General features: G+C 59.7%; 1 protein-coding gene across 2 annotated transcripts; it reads left to right on the forward strand.

Moving 5' to 3' along the window:
* The first annotated feature begins 4635 nt into the window (after positions 1 to 4635).
* Positions 4636 to 16106, forward strand: MCAM (melanoma cell adhesion molecule). Of its 2 annotated transcripts, XM_082330511.1 has the most exons (15): positions 4636 to 4749; positions 9511 to 9638; positions 9748 to 9958; positions 10047 to 10117; positions 10228 to 10315; positions 10510 to 10689; positions 10777 to 10904; positions 11068 to 11230; positions 11324 to 11445; positions 11764 to 11902; positions 12017 to 12138; positions 12237 to 12372; positions 13102 to 13243; positions 13693 to 13810; positions 14661 to 16106. In XM_082330511.1, exons 1-15 carry the CDS (start codon positions 4683 to 4685, stop codon positions 14688 to 14690), a joined length of 1845 nt encoding a protein of 614 aa, XP_082186637.1. In that variant the 5' UTR covers positions 4636 to 4682; the 3' UTR covers positions 14691 to 16106. The 2 variants fall into 2 exon arrangements, with proteins under 2 accessions (XP_082186637.1, XP_082186638.1); XM_082330512.1 differs by lacking the exon at positions 13693 to 13810.
* The last annotated feature ends 5879 nt before the right edge of the window (positions 16107 to 21985 follow it).

Consider the following 21985-nt stretch of genomic DNA (forward strand, 5'->3'; position numbering starts at 1 on the left):
ATCCTCTGACAGTGGCACCATCACCGGGGTGGATACTGAGGGCTGCATTTTGGATGGCATGGGGCTGGGTGACCCTTGCCAGCTTGGCTCCTCTTTGGAGCTTTGCAGTCGCTCTGCATCCGCCGAACCCCCGGCCGTCTCCGTGCAGCTGCCCCGGGGAAATTGCACTCCTCCGGCACAGAAATCCAGATGTCACCTTCCTTCCCCCCTTCCGCTCACGTCCTTCCTTCCTCCGCCCAGCCCCTCGCCCTCCTGCTCCCAGCCCCTCCTAAACAAAGGCCGCGTAGCCATGGTTAATAATCCCCACATAAAGGCCCTGCAGAAGAGGAGAGGAAGGAGAGGGGAGATACAAAGAAGCCACTGGGAGCCCAGCCTAGGAAGGGGGGGAAGAAGGCGTTTTCCTGAGCTGTAGGGCAGGGGCATCGAAGACGGCTCCCAGAGGTGGGCAGAGATGGGGCGGAGGTGCCCCAGGGCAGCTCTACCCTCATGGCACATCTGATACCCCGTCCCTTGTGGTCTTCCACCCAGGGAATGGGGAGCCAGAGGTCAGACAGCCCAGGCAGATCCCTGTACTTACCCCAGACCGCAATGCATTGCGTGAGCCCTAAAGCACCCCAAAAGGTGGCACGGGGGGCTGGTGGGAAGGTGCCCCAGGGGTTTTTTGCCTGGAGGTAGCGAGCCTTAGCACTGCCATGCAGCAGCGGGCTGTTCCCAGGCGGTGTGGGAAAGCACGGCGCTGGCCCGCATCCCATCCCTTCCCTGGGGAGCGGGGCCCCTCGCGGCCCTGACGGTGTTGTGTGAAGAGGTGCAGGCCCGGGCGGACGCGGCAGCCGGCTTCCGCCCCGCACGTCTGCCTTTCATCCACCCTGGAGCCACGCAGGAAGCCAGCGCCAGCCGACAGCTCATCCCTCATCGGCACTGGCGGGGGGCTCGCTGGGAGGCAGCCGGCACACAGAGCACCCCAGGCACCCTGCAGACCCCTCCTGAGCCACCTGGGCTGTTCTGGGCCCCATTGGCATGGTCAGGGGCTGCAGGGGCTGGGGAGGGCATGGGGCCCCCCATCCCCACCTTGGGCGTGCGGAGCAGCGTGTCAGGGCATGCACAGCGGGACAGCAGAGTGCTGCCTGCCAGCACGGCCCACACTAGGGCCAGCTCCCTCCAGCAGCCTCAGCAGGACCCAGCCGAGCCCCAGGGGCCTCACTGGGAGGGCAGGGAAAGGTGGAAGGAGCTGAGGTGCATGCTGCGATGCAGCCTGTGCTCAGCCCCAGGCCCCATGCCTGGCTGTGCACGCTGGCCATCGCTCCCCTCCGGCTGCAGAGAGCCAGGCTCAGCGGGAGCCAGAGAAGAAAGGCAGATGCGATTACACACTTCCAGATCGTGCCTGCAACCCGCAATGCTCAGATGATGCATGGGTAATCAGCCCTGCCCTGGGCAGGCTGCGCCTACGAGCTGCCCCGCCGTCCCCATGTTTCCAGCAGAGAGGAGCGGCTGTCTGGCAGCTCTGCCAGGGGCCAGCAAGCCCCACTCCTGCAGGGGCAAAGACGCCTGCCCGGGCGCAGCCTCTCACCCGAGAGGTGGCAGGAGGGTTGGAGAAGACGAGCACTGGGAGCTGTGGGGGCCCAGACCCCCAGGTTCCCTCGGCTGCCAGAGGGCGAGAGCTGCTCCGTGTCCTCAGCTGGGGCTGGACCCGTGCGCCCTGCCCTTCCCACCCTGCCTGTGTGCGTGGGACAGCCACACAGGAGCCTAAGCCACACTGTTTGTTTGCATAGCAGTGAACGGGGGCCGAAGCCAAATCCATTAAGCAAGCAAATAAATAAGAAAGCGTGAGATAAGGTGGCAGAGAGGGAAGATGAAGGTGGCCAGCCTGCTGTGCTCCCCACGCAGAGACCCCGAGCCCACCGGGTGCCGCACACAGCGTGGCAGGGCAATTTCACGCCAGCTGTGAGGGCAGCGGGGCCTTGCTTTCAAATCCTGCCCATCTTCCCCAGAACCATTAGTTTGGTAGGGGAAAAAAAACAAGTTTTCTTCAAAGTTAAATGGTTGCAGTAATGGTGGAAGGCTGTTTCAGGGTGGCACGCTCCCTGCCGCAGCGGTTGGCCAGCCTCTTTTCTCCAGGGAGTGGCTTTGCCCTTTCCAACTGCTGGGAATTTTCTGCAGAGGTTTTATTAGCAACATTTTGCTTTATTTTTAACATGGAATAAAAGTTAGCACCAGAACAAAATGCACCAGCAGTGTGTCATCTGGGTTCTCCCACTTGTTTGTTAGACTTGGTGGATGCTTTCCCATGGCAAAGCGGGACCCTTCACGCCCTTTTCCCTCACAGGGTGGCATTTGCGGGGCTTAAATCGTGGTATTTTGTGCAGAATGGAACATCCCTTTCCCTCCTCCAAGCGGAGTGGACCCTGAGGCTCCTCTGGTGCTCCATCCTGCCCTTTCGAGGGAGAGAAGAGTGAGAGGAAAGTGTCAGGGCGTCCCCAAGACCTGGGCACCTGCTCAGGGGGTGGCTGTTCCCACCGCGGAGAAGGAGCTCCTGCCACCGTTGGCTGTGAGAGCATCCCCACGCTGCAGCCGTGGGGCCGGAGAGCAGCTCGCGAGCAGCCTGCACATGATGGCACAGCTCCCTTGCACTTGCTCTTCCCAGCGAATGCACCAGATGGGAGGAGGCCTCCCCTCTGCACCGGCAACGTGAGGGCTATGAGCCTTATCACTGCCCAGCATTGCCATTTTAAGCAACTAATCTCGTGGGGAAAAAATGTAATCGTTTCCGATGAATCATCAAGTCTATTTGGCTGGGGAAGTGTTGGGGGGGGGGGGCTGGCCAGGCACGCAGATGAGGCAGGAGGAGGGCATGGGAAGGGCCGCTGCATGGCACCGGTGGGGGAGCGGGGCTGGGGGCCAGCACAGGGTTGCTGAGGCTGGAGGGGCTGGCGGTATGAGAGGTGCTCGGGGATGCCAGGGAGGAATGCTGTGGCCCGGGGGAACCTGCAGCCCGGCCCCAGAGTGGCTCAGGGTGGTGGGAGAGACGCAGCCCGTGCTGCCTGGGACCTGGAGTGCAGCTCATGCTGCAGGAAAAGCAAGCGGAGGAGAGAAGAGGATATGCAAAGGTTCCGAGCCCCTGGGCTGAGAGCTGGAGGACAGCACTCTCACTGCTCCCGGGGGGTGCTGGGGCAGCCCTGGGCCTGTCCTCAGGTGGGCTGAATGTGAGTCAGCAGGCTTCGGGAGTCCTGTGTGAATGGGGAGCGAGAGTGTGCGGGGCAGAAGAAGGGCTCTGAAGGAGAAGAAAACCCCAGTATTTTGTCCTCCAACACAGCCCCTTTGGCTCTAATTGACTGGGGGGAAACCGAGGCGCAGAGCGAGGCTGCGACGGGGCAGGGGCGCTGGACCCGGGTGTCCTGCGTGGCTGGCTGCGGGCAACTTGCAGCACCTGGGGAGGTTTGTTGTGCTCCCCCAGGCGTGTGCGGGGGCCGTCTCCGGGCTGCAGGAGGGGCCGGGCTGGGTTTGGGCTGGGTGATTACCCCTGGATAATAGCAGCCTTGTGCAGCCCTGAGCCCCTCCGCCCCCGGGCAGGCCCCTGGCCAGCCGTGCTGCTCCGGCCACCGCAGCGAACGGCTTTTCCACAGCCCCCCTGTTCAACAGCTGCGTGGGGGCTCGGGCCGTGGCTCGCTGCGCACCACAGAGCGGGGCTGTGCCCTGGGGCCCTGCCTCGGGGACAGGGATGGGGCTTTGCAGAGAGCGTCCCTGCGGGGCTTGGGGCACTGAGACCCAAGTGGAGCAGAGCCTGGGGCGCAAACCCCACAGACCTTGGTGACCTGCCTGGGACGGCACCTTCCACGTCCCTGCTGCTCCCCGCTGTCCCCAGGTGTCTCTCAGAGCCCAGGCAATGATGAACAGTGGCTTGGCCCCCCTATTTTTCAGTCTGCCTGCGTGGGTTCAAAGGCAACCCAGAAGCGGTGGCTGGGCTTTGCGGCAGAGCGGTGCTGAGCAGGGGAGCGGGTCAGTTCTGCCCCGAAGCACTGCCGGACAGATCCACGGACACCCGGGACTCTTAGGGACTGTCCCCCTTTCTGGCATTCCCCAAGCCCCTGTGGAAACCGGCCCAACCCCACACCTCTGCCCTCCCCACTGGGTCTGCTAGCGATTTCCATCTCCAGCGCCCGGCAGTCTGCTCCGATCAGCCTCTGCAAGCCCGGACAGGCAGGACCCGGCAGACTGCAGGTCTGGAAGCAAAGCTGGAACCAGCCCCTCCAGCAGAAATGCCTGAAAACGGCCCGTGCCGAGACGGGGGGGGAAGCATTTGCCAGGGGCTCAGAGTCGGGGGGGCGCCTGGGAGAGCCGGGGCGCCGGCCGCCCTCCCGCCCGCACCCTCCCGAGCGATGCCCGCTGCCCGCGGCCGGGCGCGGAGGCCGAGCGGGGCCGGGGCTCCGCAACCCCCCCGCCCCGTCCCGCAACCCCGGGCCGCCAGCGGTGCTGGGCGCTGCGGGGCTCGGCGTTGGCGGCGCCGGGGCGGCTGCTGCTGGGGGGTGATAAGCGGCCGCGGGCGGTGGGCAGGCGCTGCGCCTTCCTCCTCCTCCTCCTCCTCCTCCTCCTCCTCCTCCTCCTCCTCCTCCTCCTCCTCCTCCTCCTCCGCCTGACGTCAGCCCGCGGCCGCGCTCAGTCGCGGGCGGCCGGCGGCGGCGGCGGGCATGGCTGGGGGGCGGCGGGCGGCCGGGCTCGCCCTGGGCTGGGGCTGCTGCCTCCTGCTCTGCTGCGGTGAGTGGCGCCGGGCTCGGCGCTGCCGGGGCCGAACGGGGCCGAACGGGGCCGAACGGGGCCGGGGGGCGGTCGGGGGTCGCGCTGCGGAGCCGCGGGTGCAGCCGCCTGCGGGGCGGGACGCGGGGCGCCGCCGGCCCCGGGCAGCGGTACCCCTTCGCCCCGTCCTGCCGCCGGCCCCGCAGCCCCCCGGGGGGCGCCGGGACACCGCTCCGGCGGCGGGGACGGGCGGTGCTGGGGCTTTGCTAACGCCGGGCTGCGCGCTGCCAGGGGGGCGCGGGGCGGCAGCCGGGGGGTCTGTCCCGCAGAGCGGCTCGGGGCCAGCCCAGGCAGCCGGCAGAGCTGCCGCCCTCCGGGCGCTGCCTGGCTTGCGGCCAGGAATGCTAAAATTGTGGTGCCGGGGTGGGACCAGCCCCCTCCAGCGTGTGTCCCCCCTGCACGGCCCCGGGCTCCGCGGCGGCGGTGTCAGGGCGTGGGCGGCCGGGAGTGTTCCCTTCTGCTCTCGGGGCCCCTGTGCAGCCCCCCTAAGGCAGGGCAGGGTGAGGGGCGCCCTCTGCGTCCCCGGGGAGGCTGGCCCGGTGGCCAGGGAAGGTGGCCGGCGCAAGGCAGGCTCCTGGGGCCGTGCTCCGTGGGGCAGAGGCAAGGGTGCGAGGGGCAGGGGGCCGGGGCGTCCCCACGTGTGTTCAGTGTGCAGCAGGGTGAACTGGTCGAGTTATTAGGAAGCATCCACCCCTTTCCTTCTAAGGAGTTTTTCCCCGAGCACTTTGTTACTCTTGGCTTTTTTCACGCTTTCTTTTTTTATCCTCTTTCCCGTCCATTTTCACCCTCGGGGGGGGCTGCGCTTCCTGCCCTGCCCTGCTCCCCGCAGCATGCCCTCCCCTCGCCAGGGGCCAGGGAAGGGTCCCGGTGCGCTGGCTGCTCCCTGCCGCCTTCGCGCCTTGTCCCTGCCCCGCCGTGCTGCGGAGGTGGCCCCAGGCGCCGGGGAAGCCTGCTCTGGCCGAGGCGTTGGCGCTGCAGGAGAGCCGAACGCCCGAGCCAAAGGCAGGCTGCTTCCACCCCGGCCCGTGCTGGGATCCCCTTCCTCACAGCACATGTGCTGAGCGAGGCTTTTATTGGTTGGCGGCATCGGTGTGTTTGCAAGCCCAGCCACGGTGAAAGGCTTGATGCTTCCCAGAAGCATGAGGGGCCACAGCCAAGCCATTCCCAGGCGGGCCGGGAGGCTCACCGTGCTGCCGGGGCAGGACGCTGAGCCCACGCTGGAGCTGCCGGTGCCACCCTGGCCCCTTCTGCCCTGCAGTCTCCGGCTGTTAGAGAGGTCTCTGTGGATGTTGTCACCTGGCTGCGGGGCTGGGGTTGGGAGCCTTTCTTCTCCTGGTGCACATGGCTGGGTCCTGATGGGGTAGTGGGGTTTGTTTGGGGGTGCAAGGTGCCGGTCCCTCCTGCAGCAGAGCCTTGGCTCCCTCCCCATTCCCAGCACAGCGAGGGCTGGGCTGGGGCGGAAGCTGCTGGGCGCTGGCGGTGGTGCTGCTTGCCGCAGGGCTGTGGCTCTACGTGCTGTTTCTCCGCTCTGTGATGAAAAAGGGGTGCAGGTGATCCTGCTCTGTGGGGATCTGTGCAGGAAGGGCAGCCTTGCCAAGGCAGAGGAGGGCAGCATGTGTGCAAGTGCCGGGAGCAGGAGGGATCTGGCCGCAGCTGGTTTCACAGAAACCTCAGGCATCCCACGTGCGGCTCCAGACCCCTGTGGTGCCCCTTCTCTTGCTGCTCCGTGCCCAGGGCTCTGCACTAGGGGCTCTGCGCCACAAACGCAGCCGCGCTCCTCGCCTGCTCCCCACACACCTCGGCTCCGCAGGAGGCTGGTGGAGGGGCTGTGCTACTCCCCACCCCCTTCCCCGGCTCTAAAAGCAAATCTTTGTTCTTGTGGAGCTCTGGCTGCCGGCCGGCTGTCCGCCAGCCAGATGGAAAGGCACGGGGGCTCTCCTCCCTTCCCTGCTTGCTTGCTGCAGACGTCCTCTCCAGATCTCGAGGTTTCCCGCTGGAGCTGTGCCAGGTGCTTGGGGTGCACGGTGCAGGCTGGAGCTCAGCTCTGCAGCTGGGCTGCTCCACGCGTGGCCGATGGGTCTCCAGCCCTGCCCAGGTTCCATCAATGCACCCGTGTCTGCAGGCGTGCTGGGCACAAGGGAGGATTGCCGTGTCCCCAGAGCCTGCTATGCCAGGATGCCTGTGCCCAGTGCCTCTCTAGCCTGCCCACGCAGCTGGCAGGCTGTGGGGTCTTGGAGCCGCAGCAGAAAGCCTTGCGTACCCAGGGTTGTGGGGGGCCTTGTGTCCCCCAGCTAGCCACGCTTGGGGTGTCGCTGGGTGCTCCTTCCAGCCCAGGTGAGGGCTAGTATCCAGCCTGCCCCAGAGGAGGTGGGGGGCAGTGAGCCCTTGTTCCAGGCAGCGTGGGGGCTGCAGTGTCCATGTCCACCTCCTCAAGGGCAGTGGACGGGTGGGAGGGACGTGTGCCTCATGCCAGCCCCAGATGCCAGCCATTCTCCAGCTCTGAGCTCATGGTTTCGGCTGCTTCGCTGCCTGGATAAGGGCTCTCATGCCGAGCGGGTCAGCGGGGTGGGCCAGCAGCTCTCCCTCTCCCAGGGGCTGCCTCTGCCCGGGGCCCATGCTGAAGGTCTAAAAATGATGGAGGGGCAAACCCTGGCCTGGCTGCCTGCAGCCCAGAAGTGTCAGGGCTCAGGGGAGGGTGCAGGGGGGCAGCCGGGTGCATCCTACCCCCAGGCTTGCCCAAGTCCGCGGGTGCCCGGCTGCAGTTGTGGCCATACAGGTGGGCAGGTGCCTCCGGTGCAAAGTTATCTTTTCCTATGTACACTCAGTCCAGTTTCCTGACCCCAGCGCATGCTTATCTCTGGGGATTTCACCTGTTTTTCTACCACCTCCTTTCCTGTGCAGTGCTTTGCTCGTCCCTCTTTGCTTAGTGCTAACTGCACTGTGCCGATGGGACGGGTGAGGGCCAAATGCTGGCTGTTGGGGTGTCCTGAGGTGGCTAGTCCTGTGAGCCAGGGCCTTTGCTGTGGCAGAAGGACTCCTGGCTGCATTTTGGGGCTGTGCCACCACATAACCCACTGTAGACAAAGAGTATTTTGTGGGCACGGCATTGCCCTTTGAAGTTGCCTCACGTGTGAGGCTCGGTGGCTGTTACCGAGCGGCATTATCAAGGGAGCTGTTGACACAGCTGGCTTCCTCCAGCCTCTTGTCCCCAGCTCCCATACCTGGGCTGGGCCGTGGGTCCCGAGCCGGCTGGCCATGTTGCTGGGGGACAGACTGCCGTCCCCTCCTGCAGGGCTGCGTGCCAGCCCGGGGTGTACAGGCGGCGATGGCACTCCCAGCCTTGCTGTGACGCAGCTCTTGTCTGTGCTGTGCCCCGCTGGGGCTGCTCTGCCCCCAGCCCCTCGGGAAGCTGTTCTGTTCCCTTGTCCTGGATCGATAGTCATTACCTTCCCCCGCTGCTCTGGAGCATGGCCAGGAGCTCCATTACTGCTGTGGGCGAGCGGGCGGCTGGGCTGGCAAGGAAGGTGGGGTGCTGGGGTGGGCAGGCTCTGCTCACCGCGAGTGCGGGTCCAAGGTGCTGGGTTCAGGCTCTGCTCACCCCGGGCACTGGGTTTGCTTTATGGGCAGGGAGCAGAGGAGCAGCGAGGGGCTTGCCTTGGGTACGCTGCAGGGGTGGATGCTCTGACTGCTGGGTTCTGGGTTCTTGCCCGGGTGGCAGGGTTGGAGCTTGGGGAGGGGACCTGGGAGTCCCGGCTGCACCGCAGCCATGCTGGTCAGGGGCATGCTGCCTCCCCCATGGGCCCTGTTGCCTTGGAGGGGGAAACAGCAGCAGGCAGCCGCAGCTGGCTAGGGCACCCCTCCTGAGCTGGTGCCCTGTGCGCCTTGTCCCGCTGTGGAGGAACACAGCACCTCATTCATGCCCCAGCTCCCAGGGCCACTGCGGGGGCCGCGCAGGCTGACGTCAGGGCTCTGGTCCCGGGCTGTGCGAAGGTGCAGCCTTTGTGCTGCCAGCTTCAATCTCCAGCACCCAGCCCTTTCCCCTGCCTCTGCTAACCTCCCGACACCTCCTTGCCTGGCCCTTGGGGCCAGTAAGGCACGGTGGGTGCAGTTCTGGGATGCTGGCTCGGACTGAGGGCGGGTAGATGTGTGCTCCAGGGTGTGAGGGGGATCAGTGCTGCCCCAGGCTCAGATTAAGGCAGCTGGCAAGGCGATCTGCTCGCTCGCAGGCTGTGGAGACGCAGCCCCTTCCCATACCCATCCCTGGGCAGGGTGCAGCCGCTCCCTGCCTCAGTGGTGTGCGAGGGGATTGGGGGGCTCGGAGGTCTTGCTGCCCATTTCAGCAAGGCTGGGATGCTGTGGGGAGGGCAGGTCTGGTGGGGACTGCAGCAGCAGTGGGATGGGTGGTTGTCTCCAGGTGTCCTGAGACCGGTGGTGCGAGCACAGCATGTGTCGTCCCCTCTCTGGGAACAGGGGTGCTGGCCTGAGCCCGCAGGCTCTCTGTGGATGCAGAAGGCAGCGTGGCAGCAGGAACGGGGCCGTGCTCCTGGCTGGGACTCCCGCTGGGCTGGGACACGGTGCCTGGGGGATGCTGGCGCAGGACAGGGCTCTGCCTGACGTCCTTCGGGGGATGGAGATGGGACAGGGCCTGGGCTCAGCTCCCTCGCTAGCTCAGACACGGGGGCTTCCCCATGCTTCCCACCCCTGATGGGCTCTGTCCTGCAGCTGCAGCCAGCAAGCTGGAGGTCTCCATGCCAGCGGTGGTCGAAGTGGAGAGCGGGGGCACAGCCAGGATCGAGTGCAACTTCTACATCCCTGGAAATGGTTCCTACACCTACATCGACTGGTCCTACGTGAGTGCTGACCTGGGAGAGGAGCGGTGGGCTGTGGGCTGGGGTGGCAGATAGCCTGGGGCTTTCTCCTGGGCCCTCTGTCAGCCTGGTCTCGGCCCCCACCTTGCAGATTGATCACAACAACCGGGTGAGGCTGTGCCGCATCACGGACGGCAAGGTCCTGGAGGAGAACACGGACTACAAGGGGCGGCTGTCGGTGGGGGAGGACAAGGCCCTCTCCATCAGCAGGGTGACGGTGCAGGATGCCAGGACCTTCGTGTGCCAGGTCGGGGCGGGCAGCCACGGCATGGGCGAGAACCGCACTGAGCTCCACATCTACAGTGAGTGACGGGGCAGGAGGCTCTGCAGGGCTGGTGGGGGATCCTGTCCTGTCCCTCCTAATATGCATGGGGTGGCTTCTCTCTCCAGAGGTCCCCGAGGCCCCTGAGATCATGGCTAACACAGGAGGCATCTCCGTGCAGAGCAGTGACATCCCGCAGGTGAGGAGAGGCCCCCCACAGGGCAGGCGGAGGCTCCCAGCCGTGCCAGGCTCCCCACTCGCCTCTCCCATGGGGGCACCCCATGCTCAAGGCTCTCTCTGCTGCTGCAGATTGCCCAGTGCGTGAGCAGGAACAGCTTCCCGCCCCCCAACATCACCTGGCACAAGAATGGGGAGCAGCTGCAGCCGGAGGAGAAGAGTGAGTTGGATGGGGATGGGGAACCGCACCTACCTGCTTGAGAGAGGGGCTGGGGCACTTGTACTATCCAGGGCCTCACTGGCTGGGGACTGGCAGCCCCTGGCCACCCAAAGGAGCCCTGTGCTCCCAAGGGAGCCCTCCTAGCCTCCCATGGCCTCCCCACGGGCTGGGAACAGCGGCTATGTCCCCTGCAGTGGTGAAGATCCCGGCCACGCTGACCCGCGAGTCGAGCGGGCTGTACACGGTGAGCAGCACCCTCTTCGCCCACGTCACCCGGGAGGACCGCAACTCCCTCTACCACTGCACCGTGCACTACTGGCTGCGGGGACAGAGGCACACTGTGGAGTCGCGGCGAGTCAACGTCACCGTCTTCTGTGAGTCAGGGGCTGGGGGCCGTGCCCACTGCCCGGTGCTGCGTGGCGGGGCCCTGCGCTGACCCTTCCCACTCCCTCCTCCCCCAGACCCCGCGCAGCACGTGAAGCTGCAGGTCATGCCGTCCTCGGCACTGGTGAAGGAAGGGGACGATGTGAAGCTGGTCTGTGAGGCCGACGGGAACCCAGCACCCGTTTTTAGCTTCTATAAGAGAGAGGTGAGGCCAGAGGGGACCTGGGCACCTCTCCCTTGGCAGACATCTCGTGTCTTCGGTGCTCCTTGTCCCCTGCCTGGAGGGCCCTGGGAAGTGGGATGCAGTGGCTGGGATGGAGGGTGCCTGTGTGGGGCTAAGGGCTCTGCTTTCTCCCCGCTGCCTGCAGCTGACAGACAACTGGCAGGACCTGACATCGCTAGCAGACACCAGCAGCGGGGTGCTGAACCTGCATGGCGTGAATAAGAGCAGCAGTGGCCTGTACAAATGCCAGACCCTGGACTTGGATGATATGACACAGCTGGAGAAGGATGTGGAGCTTGTTGTGAACTGTAAGGCGGGGGACGGGACCGGACCCTGTGCACCTTGTGGTGGGTGCCCTGGCCCTCCTGCTCACCCTGCCCTGGTCTCCATCCCTCCCCTAGATATTGAAGGGGTCCGTGTGAAGATGGAGCCATCCTCACCCCTTCAGGAAGGGGATAGCGTGAAGCTGAGCTGCGATGCCCACAGTCCCGTGGCCCTGAACTACCAGTGGAGGGATGAGGAGGTGAGCAGGCATTTGGGCATTGTCACACTCAGGCTCGGCAAGCCTGGGCTTTGCAGCAAACTGGGCAGAGCCAGGAGCTTCCTCCGTCTCTCCTTAGAGAGGCCAGGGGTGGGATTCCCCCTTGCATGGACCTGCATTGTCCATCTCTGCCTCTTCACCTCCTGGCCAGTACTGCAGAGGTCCTGTGCTTGCAGGCTCCCTCGCTGCGCATAGGAGGGAGGGCTGAGCCCCTTTGGGACAGCCGCAGAGCCTGGGGAGCTGGGTGCAGAAGGGCCTGGTGCTCAGGGCTCATTGCTGGGGGGCATCTCTTCCCAACAGGGCAGGAAGGTCGCAGAAGGGAACCAGCTCTTTCTGAACAACCTCACCTTCGAAACCTCCAGCAACTTCAGCTGCAAGGTGATCGCACCAAGCGTGCCGGGGCTGGAGCAGAGCAAGCAGGTGGCCGTGGCTGTTCAGGGTAAGAACCAGCATGTGTGCGGGCATGCCGTCGTGCCAGAGTGAGCCCCATCCCACCCAGCATCAGTCCTGTTCCCCCCAAGAGCCACGGGTGCTTGATGTGCCCTCCCCGCAGGGAAGCCGCGGATCGTCGCCATCAGCTCCCCGCTGTACGTGCGGCAGGACGAGGTGGTGAACCTGACCTGCAAGGCCATCGCTTTCCCCAGGCCCTCTGTCCACTGGAATGTCAATGGGACGGTGAGAGCTGGGGAGGGTGCTGGGTCCAGGCTGTGGTCTCTCAGAGGGGCTGCGCATTGCCTTGGGCACTGAATCCTTCGCTGCCTTCCCCCTCGCAGGCTCATGAGTACATTGAAAATCAGCACATCGCCAGCAGCCTGACGGTGCGCGTGAACCACGACCTGCTGCGGGCGGGAGCCATGTGCCGGGTTTCCAACGCGCTAGGTGTCAGCGAGAAGCACATCCAGCTGCTCGGTGAGTCTCAGGCACTGCCCTCCGCCCCGGGAACCCAGAGAAGTATTAGTCCCCCTCGCACAGGCGCCATGTGTGCCGTGCTGCTGTGGCGTGGCTGAGCTCTGTCTCTTTCCCTCCCTTCCTGCTCTACCAGTGGAGTCCATCAGAAAAGGTCAGTCTCCGCACCGCGCTGGGTGCGTGCATCCGTCAGCTCAGGCGCTGGTGGGAGCATGCCAGCGGCGGGAGTCTTGCTCACCTCTGGCCTGGGGAGGGAGCCTTGGTTGCTGGCTCTTGCACCACGTCTGTCCCTGCTCCTCTCTCCCTGCCAAGCCGGGAGGGAAACGGAGGCTCTGTCTCCGCCTGTTTCTGCAGCCGTGTGAAAGCTGCTTGCTTGTCCCCAGCGAGGCCATCGAGTGCGGCTTCCTGCAGCCCAGGCCTGCTGGGCAAGGAAGCAAAGGGATGGCCTGATGTCTTGCAGGAAACCCTGAAAGCCATCCTCCTATGGCACGCCAGGGCATAGCAGCCGGGAGCAGAATGCAAAGCGTATTCATGCAGAAACTGCCCTAACAGAGCATTTCTGTACTGATGTCTGCATCCTGCAGGGAGCTGGAGAAGCACCAGGAACTGGTCCCCATGGTGCTTTCTTGGGGGAAGGGGTCCTTTTCTTGCTCCCCAAGAGGGTGCAGTAATGATGCTGGAGAGCATCAGGGTGGGACAGGCATTAACTTCTTCCTCTCCCGTTGTCTTTAGATCAAAAGACACCGGAGAGCAAAGGGGTGATCATTGTGGCGATCATCGTTTCCATCCTCGTGGTGGCTGTGCTGGGGTCTGTCATCTACTTCCTGCACAAGAAAGGCAAGCTGCCGTGCGGCCACTCTGGGAAACAGGACATGTAAGCACTGCCGCCTGCCCTCCCAGGGAGCCCCTGGGGTCAGAGGTGCTTGCCATCACTCATGCTTCCCATCCCATTGCACCCGCCGCTCCCTGCCCAACGCAGAGGGAGGCAATAGTGCCGCCTCGGGTGGCACCACGCTGGGGTCTCAGCAGCGCTTCCAGCTTCCCACAGCCTGGGGTCCACACTGCTTGCCCCGTTTGCGCAGGGAGGCGATGAGGAGGACAGCAGAGTGGTAGAGCAGCCAAGGGACTCCTGCCCAGGGAGGGGCTGGGCAGCCCAAAGCTTTCTCTGAGCCGGAGACTCTTTCACCCCTGGCCTTCCTCTGCCCCAGCCCCGCTCCAGAGCATCCCCTGAGATGGAGCCCCAGGGCTTGGCCTCGCTCAACCGGCCATGTGCCCTCTTTGGTATCGCAAACATGTCTCAAAATTGTCACCTCCCTCCCCTAGCACAAAGCCAGAGGCACGTAAAGACAAGATTGTAGTTGAAGTTAAGTCAGATAAACTTTCCGAAGAGGCGGGGCTTCTGCAGGGTGCCAGCGACGAGAAGAGACCTGCCGCTGACCAGGTAGGACAGAGCGTCGTGCACTGCCCTTCCCCAGGGCCAGGGCTGCTCCCGGGGCTCGGAGCTGAGGTGAGGAGTGTATGGGGGGTGCATCGAGGTAATGCTTTTCTCCTCTCCGCAAGCTCCCCTCCCAGCACTCCCCACCCTGCATGGGCCTCCATCATCCATCAGCAGCGCTCCAGACGGGCCGTGGGAGGGAGGGGAGGTGACAAAGCCGCAGCTCTGCTCCAAGGACGTAGGAGCAGCCCTCCCCTGCGCATGTGCAGCTCCGCTCCGTGCCAGCCCCTGGCACCTCCTGGGAGCACGCTGCCAAGCCTGCTTGGCACTGCCTCCTTCCATGCTCCCTGGAGCAGGAGCCGGGCTCCGGGGCGGCTCTGGGAGAAGGAACTACATAAACATCTCTGGCCAGGAGTCAGAGCGGAGGCTGCAGGAATGGGCCCTGATCTGGCAACTCTGAGCCAAAGCTCTCGGTGCAGGATGAGATGAGTCTCCTGGGCCGTGTGCTTACCTCTCACCTGGGGCCAAGAGCCACTGGGGGCTCGAGCAACTATTCAGTGTCGGTGCCAGACCGTCACCGTGCTAAGGCAGGGCTTGCGCGTCCTGCAGAGCCATAGGGTGCGGCACCTGAGCCCACTGTGGTTTTATTTGCCTTAGGCCAAGAGGGAAGCCCACCCCGGTCCTGCTGCCCACCCTGGGGTGGATGCTCAGCCACCATGGGGTGGACCGGGCCGGCGGCTCTCCCCTGTCACATTGCTGTTTGTCATGCAGACACCTGCCGTGGAGGATCTGGTTTTATGTTCACCCCTAACTGCTTTTTTTTTTCCCCCCCTCTTTCTGTTTTGGTGGACTGAAGAGCGAGAAATACATCGATCTGAGAAAGTAGAGAGGGAATCTACTAAGTGCTTTCTTCCTTCAAACCTTTCCTGCTCTTGGATTGCCTTGTCCTACCCCTGCTCCAGTACCTGGGGAACACGGCCAGAGACGATTACTGTGTCGCAGTGCTGAGCCCCAACGCGCAGGGGACACCCCCTGACTCACCCGTCCGTTACCTCAACCGTGGGCTTGCAGGTTGTCGACTTAGCAGCAGCAAAGCTGGACTTGCTTACTACTACAGAGAAGCCAACAGCAATATTAGAAAGAAAATATCCCATTAAGCTACCTGGTGGAAGGATTTGAGGCTTTTTCAGGAAATCTGTCCTGTACGTGTGTGGGAAGGTTTTGATGTGTTTAACCCCAAACTTGCTCAGCAAAGCTGGTGAAATTTTACTTTTACTTTTGGGATGTCCCAGGCACCTTAGATGTAGTGGTGTGCAGGTTAGACGAGCGAAGAATGGAAGTGGTGTGTTAGAGCAGCGTTTGCCAGCTGCTGGGGAGGTGTTAGTGCTTTGCTTTTCCTTTTGAACTGTTCTTGTCTTGTTGGTTTAGCCCAGTGTGTCCTGACGGTGCTGTGCAGGTAGGGAGCTCCGCGACGGGTAGCTGTGACCCTACGAGAGGCGAGTACCTAGCAGAGCAAGGACGGGGCGCCCATCTCTCGGGCACATGCCAGACCAAGGGCTTAGCTTCTCTGGTTCGTAGCGTAGCCTCGCTGACGTGAGGGGAGGGCTTCTCTCCCCCCACTCCCCAGGGAATTGGATTGCTTTTAGGGGGGCTGCACAGCTGCTGGCAACAGCAGGTCTTGGAACGCCCCCCAAATGTAAAACTAAGGATTATTAGGCCAGGGCCAGTTGGCGATGTCTCAGGGTTTTTTTGTGCTGAACGATGACCAGCCCCAGCTAAAACTGGTTTATTTCTGTGCTTTGGTGGCACCCCTGGCCCCACAGCCAGGCTGGTGCTACAGCAGCTGAGTGGTGGAGAGGGCAGACGGGCGAGCAGCCTGCCTTTAGCTTCCGCTGCCGTGGCCTGTCCCAGCCCTGCGCCTGAAACACGGCTCTCCCTCCTGCCTCCTCCTAGAGAGATCAGCCCCCTGCAGCCCCCTAAGTCATGTACTCTCAGTGCTATGCTGTCCGCAAGCCTGTCACCCCCCCAGCCCTTCGGCAAGGGGCTGAGGCTGACCCTGGGTGACGGGAGAGCGGTCCCCTCGCGCACCCCCAGCATCCTCTGCCGGTGGCAGGGAGCCGTGCAGCAGCCCGGCGGCCAGCACCCTAACAAGCAGTGAGCTATACTCGAGCTACAAGTGTTGTCGAAGCAAAAGCTTTGGTTTACTTATATTTTTGTTGGATTGCGTGTAAATTTCCAGGAGTTTTGTCTGATACTTGCGAGGTTTTTTTTATATATGTGAAAATAAAGTACAACGTTCAAAGCCGAGTTCTGAGTTTGTTCCCGCCAGCAGCAGCCCCGCCGGGGCGGTAAGGGCAGCACGTCTGCCCCGTCCCCACCCGATTTCAAGGCTCCCTTCCCCAGGAGCAGGTTATCAAGGCTGGGTGGCACCGTGCGCGCTCCCACCTTTAGGTTTGTTCCCACAACAGCGGGACTTTCACCTAGGAGGTGGGCTTAAATCAGCAGCCGAGTGTCAGCTCGAACCCCTCCTCGCCCAGGCCCCCAGCACTTGGGTCACTGCCCGGGGTCTCGGCCTGGCTGCTCTCAGCAAGGCATCTGCAGCGGCACACGCTGCCGCGGCGTGGCTTTTGCCAGAAACAGCCCTTTGCTTCCCGGGTGAAGCCAGCAGAACAGCGTTGGCTTAACCTGCCTTTGCACCGCGGCCGAGGTGAGGAAATGCGTTCTGTACGCTGGTAAGAGATGATGCTGTTAACGGGTGGTGGACAAGCCCGATGCCAAATACTGAGAGGTCGCAGCAGGTAACGGCTAACGAGATACAGATAGCTATTAGTCGATAATCCTGTTGAGGCTCTAACAGATGACACGTTTATACCTCCTGTGGCTGGTAACAGATAATTCTATAGATTCTAATAGGTAACTGCGTTAACAGCTAATACAGACACTAATAACTACCAATACTAATAAATCTACTAATGTATTCTAACAGATAATCGTGGTATTAGATTGTAATATATAATTATATTACTAGTGATGGCAGATAGTAAAAGGTAATACTGTCAATAGAATTTAATAGATCCCAATGGTAGAATCTATTAGATAGTTGTATTAATAGCTAATATAGATACTAATAACTACTCTGTCACTAAATAAGTCTGTCACTAGATTCTAATAGATAACAAGACATTATAGTAGATAATTGCATTGATAGCTACTATAGATATTAACGGATTTTTCCCTTAAAGAATTCTAATCGATTATAACTGTTATTCATATGCTAGCTACTCTAGATCCTAACAGATAAGTCTTATTGATACTGTTGTCCCAAAGGCGGGGTCGTTTGCCCGGTGTGCGGACGCCGATTAGGACACAGAGCAGAGGTATTTTGTTTCATGTCTGTGCAGAGATGGGTGCGAGGTGGTAAATCCACACAGCTAGCAGACTTGAAACAAAATACCTCTGCTCTGTGTCCTAATCGGCGTCCGCACACCGGGCAAACGACCCCGCCTTTGGGACAACAGTATGTGCTAGTATATTTTATTTGGGAATTGTATTAATAGCTACTGTAGATACTAAATACAAATAGGTGGTTAATTTATTAGATGCTAATAGTAATAGCTTTTCGTAGATAATTGCAATAATACTAATACAGATATGAATAGATAATTCCATTAAGAGATTCTCATAGATGATGAGACAAAACTGTATGGCTAGCTACTACGTATACTAATAAGAAATTCCATTCATTAATTCTAATAATTCTAATGGATAATTGCATTAATAACTACTATTGATAATTCTATAAGTAGATTCTGTTATAGATTCTAACAGACTATTCTATTTCTAGCTAATATAGAAACTAATAGCTACTTCATGAATAACGGTAATATTAGATACTGGTAGATTATACAAGAAAATATTATTACCAGCTATTGTAGATACTAACAAATCTACAAATATATTCCAATAAATTCTGAGAGATTTTTAGGACCAGCTACTGTAACTACTACTCATAGATAACTAACTCTTGTTAGATTCTAATAGCTACTGCATAGGCTGAAATAGCTATTTGTATGACTCCCTGCTATAGGCACTAATACATAGTTCTATTATTAGGATCTATAAGAAAGCTTTGCTACTCACTGCTGTAGATGCTAATAGTTACTAATAGACCATTGTTTTAATAGAATCAGTTCTAAAAATTTAATTAGTGTTAGTAACTGTTAGTGTCTACAGTAGCTGTTATCTATCTGATAGCTGTAATATTCTAGTCTAATATGATCAAGAAACAGAATTATCTGTTAAAGATAGCTACCATAAACACTAATAATGCTAAAACTGATTCTGTTAGTGGATTCCAGTGGATACCAATAACCTTAACAAATAATTCTATGAGTACCTTCTGTAGATACCAAGTTACTCATCGATAATTGCAGTAGTAAAATTTATCTAGTGCTAACAGAGACTTGTTTTACTAGCTATGATAGATACTAACAAATAAATCCAATTCTGTTGTTGCACTGTTGCCTGATTCTATAACATAGCTGTGCTAACAGCTAGGGCAGATGCTAATAAATACTAACAGCCAGCTCTGCCTTGGTGGCACCAGCTCGCTGTACCGGCACTTTCCATAGGTGGTAACAACCGCGGGGCTGAGAGAAAGGCGTTCAAAGTGCGGACGGCACCACAGGGCCCGGTGTGACCCAGCCGGTGCCTTTGACTCCATCTGAGGAGACTGAGTGTGCTTCGTACCATTAAATCCAACGGGCCCCCTCATTGAGCCTAGGTTGTATTATTTAACCCCTCTGATCCTCCTTTGATCGCCCGTGTCCTCAGTTGACCCCAATTAACCGCATTTGACACCAGAGTGACTACTTGGAGGGGTTCACTTGACCTCAGTTGACCCCGTGTCCTCACTTGACCCCACGGTCACCACTTTCAGGGGTTCACTTGACCTCGGTTGACCTCCCCGTGTCCTCAGTTGACCCCAATTAACCTAGGTTGACCCCGTGTCCTCAGTTGACCCCGCGGTCACCACTTTCAGGGGTTCACTTGACCTCGGTTGACCCCCGTGTCCTCACTTGACCCCACGGTCACCACTTTCAGGGGTTCACTTGACCTCGGTTGACCTCCCCGTGTCCTCAGTTGACCCCAATTAACCTAGGTTGACCCCGTGTCCTCAGTTGACCCCGCGGTCACCACTTTCAGGGGTTCACTTGACCTCGGTTGACCCCCGTGTCCTCAGTTGACCCCAATTAACCTAGGTTGACCCCGTGTCCTCAGTTGACCCCACGGTCACCACTTTCAGGGGTTCACTTGACCTCGGTTGACCCCCGTGTCCTCAGTTGACCCCAATTAACCTCGTTTGACCCCGTGTCCTCAGTTGACCCCGCGGTCACCTCTTTCAGGGGTTCACTTGACCTCGGTTGACCCCCGTGTCCTCAGTTGACCCCAATTAACCTCGTTTGACCCCGTGTCCTCAGTTGACCCCACGGTCACCACTTTCAGGGGTTCACTTGACCTCGCTTGACCCCCGTGTCCTCCGTTGACCCCAATTAACCTAGGTTGACCCCCGTGTCCTCACTTGACCCCACGGTCACCACTTTCAGGGGTTCACTTGACCTCGGTTGACCCCCGTGTCCTTGGTTGACCCCAATTAACCTCACTTGACCCCCGTGTCCTCACTTGACCCCATGGTCACCACTTTCGGGGTTCACTTGACCTCGGTTGACCCCCGTGTCCTCGGTTGACCCCAATTAACCTCACTTGACCCCCGTGTCCTCACTTGACCCCATGGTCACCAGTTTCAGGGGTTCACTTGACCTCGGTTGACCCCCGTGTCCTCGGTTGACCCCAATTAACCTCAGATGACGCCGTGTCCTCACTTGACCCCATGGTCACCACTTTAATGCCTTCCTGCGACCTCGGTTGACCCCCCAGTGTCCTTGGTTGACCCTAATTAACCTAGGTTGACCCCGTGTCCTCACTTGACCCCATGGTCACCACTTTAATGCCTTCCTGCGACCTCGGTTGACCCCCCAGTGTCCTTGGTTGACCCTAATTAACCTAGGTTGACCCCGTGTCCTCACTTGACCCCGCGGTCACCACTTTCAGGGGTTCACTTGACCTCAGTTGACACCAATTAACCTCAGTTGACCCCGTGTCCTCACTTGACCCCCACGGTCACCTCTTTCAGGGGTTCCGGCAACCTCGGTTGACCTCCCTGTGTCCTCGGTTGACCCCAATTAACCTCAGGTGACCCCGTGTCCTCACTTGACCCCCACGGTCACCACTTTCAGGGGTTCACTTGACCTCGGTTGACTCCCGTGTCCTCGGTTGACCCCAATTAACCTCAGATGACCCCGTGTCCTCAGTTGACCCCGCGGTCACCACTTTCAGGGGTTCACTTGACCTCAGTTGACCCCCGTGTCCTCAGTTGACCCCAATTAACCTCGTTTGACCCCGTGTCCTCAGTTGACCCCATGGTCACCACTTTCAGGGGTTCACTTGACCTCAGTTGACCCCAATTAACCTCGGTTGACCCCGTGTCCTCACTTGACCCCCACGGTCACCACTTTGATGCCTTCCTGTGACCTCGGTTGACCTCCCCGTGTCCTCAGTTGACCCCAATTAACCTAGGTTGACCCCGTGTCCTCACTTGACCCCACGGTCACCACTTTCAGGGTGCACTTGACCTCGGTTGACCTCCCCGTGTCCTCCGTTGACCCCCAATTAACCTCAGGTGACCCCGTGTCCTCACTTGACCCCACGGTCACCACTTTCAGGGCTTCCGGTGACCTCGGTTGACCCCCGTGTCCTCGGTTGACCCCAATTAACCTCAGTTGACCCCGTGTCCTCACTTGACCCCATGGTCACCACTTTGATGCCTTCCTGCGACCTCGGTTGACCCCCCCAGTGTCCTTGGTTGACCCCAATTAACCTAGGTTGACCCCGTGTCCTCACTTGACCCCACGGTCACCACTTTCAGGGCTTCCGGTGACCTCGGTTGACCCCCATGTCCTTGGTTGACCCCACAGTGAGTTGTTTTAGGGTTTCACTTGACTGCATTAGCCCCTGCGTCTTCATTTGACCGTGATGTGACTTGTTTGAGGGGTTCACTTGACCCCATGTGACCTGTGTGTCCTTATTTGACCCCAATTAACATCAGGTAACCCCCCAAATGCCCTGGGGGACGGTCACCCGGGCCAGCTTGTCCTCATTTGAGGCTATTGCATTTACCATGCCCTCCAGGCTCTGGGGTTGTGGTGTGCGACGGAGCCCAGGGCCTGTCCGACTCTGCTGGCTGCTGCAGGCTCTCTGGCCCCCACCACCGTCTGATGCCCGCCTCAAGGCTGGCGGGGTCCGGCGGAGTCGCACGGGGCGTCTCCTCTGCCGTGCACTCGCATGGGCCCCCCAGAGTCTCACAGTCTCCAGCAGGATACGATGTTGGACCTCAACAGCATCCGACAGAGTGTAGAGCATTCGTTAGACCACACGATATTAGAAGTGTGTAATGTGATCTGTTTATATAATTTTGGATTTATTATATATCCTTCATATATCATATATATTGTATTCTATAATTACGTAATGTATGCAATTATATAAATGCTATGCAATAATCACAGACGTCTTTTAGAGTCTATAGCAATGTACTAAGAGAGTCTGTGAGAGGCGACTGGAGCCCACCAGCCTCCAGCAGAGGGGGGCTGATGCTTCAGGATCCACCAGACCCCAGAGACGCTGCAGAACCCGTTAGACTCCACCAGCTTCCTAGGGCCTCCCTTGTTCCTGGGCATAACAAACCTGTTCAGGTCATTCCCGGACTCTAACAGGTCCTGATGGATTATAGACTCGATTAGTCGATTCTATTAGAATACGTTAACTCTGTCAATAGACTTCTTATTAGTATAAACTTTGTATGAACTTTTCCTGCCCCCAGTTTGTTAGTGTCCACGATATGAATTAGAACGTAACAGATAATTGTGGTAATAGTTCACATAGGTAGAAAGTCAGCTGCAGTCTGCAAGAGATGCAGGAGACTGACTGAGCACCTTGGACTTGGGCGCCCTGAGCGAGGTGACTGGAGCAGGATGTTCTTTTTCCGGGTCTCACAGAACCAGCACAACACAGACGATGTGCTACAACAAAGGAAATTTTATTTAAAAATAAAACTTTGTTTTG

The sequence above is a fragment of the Platalea leucorodia genome (genome assembly GCF_965183815.1).
Source record: "Platalea leucorodia genome assembly, chromosome: 20".
NCBI lineage: Eukaryota > Metazoa > Chordata > Aves > Pelecaniformes > Threskiornithidae > Platalea > Platalea leucorodia.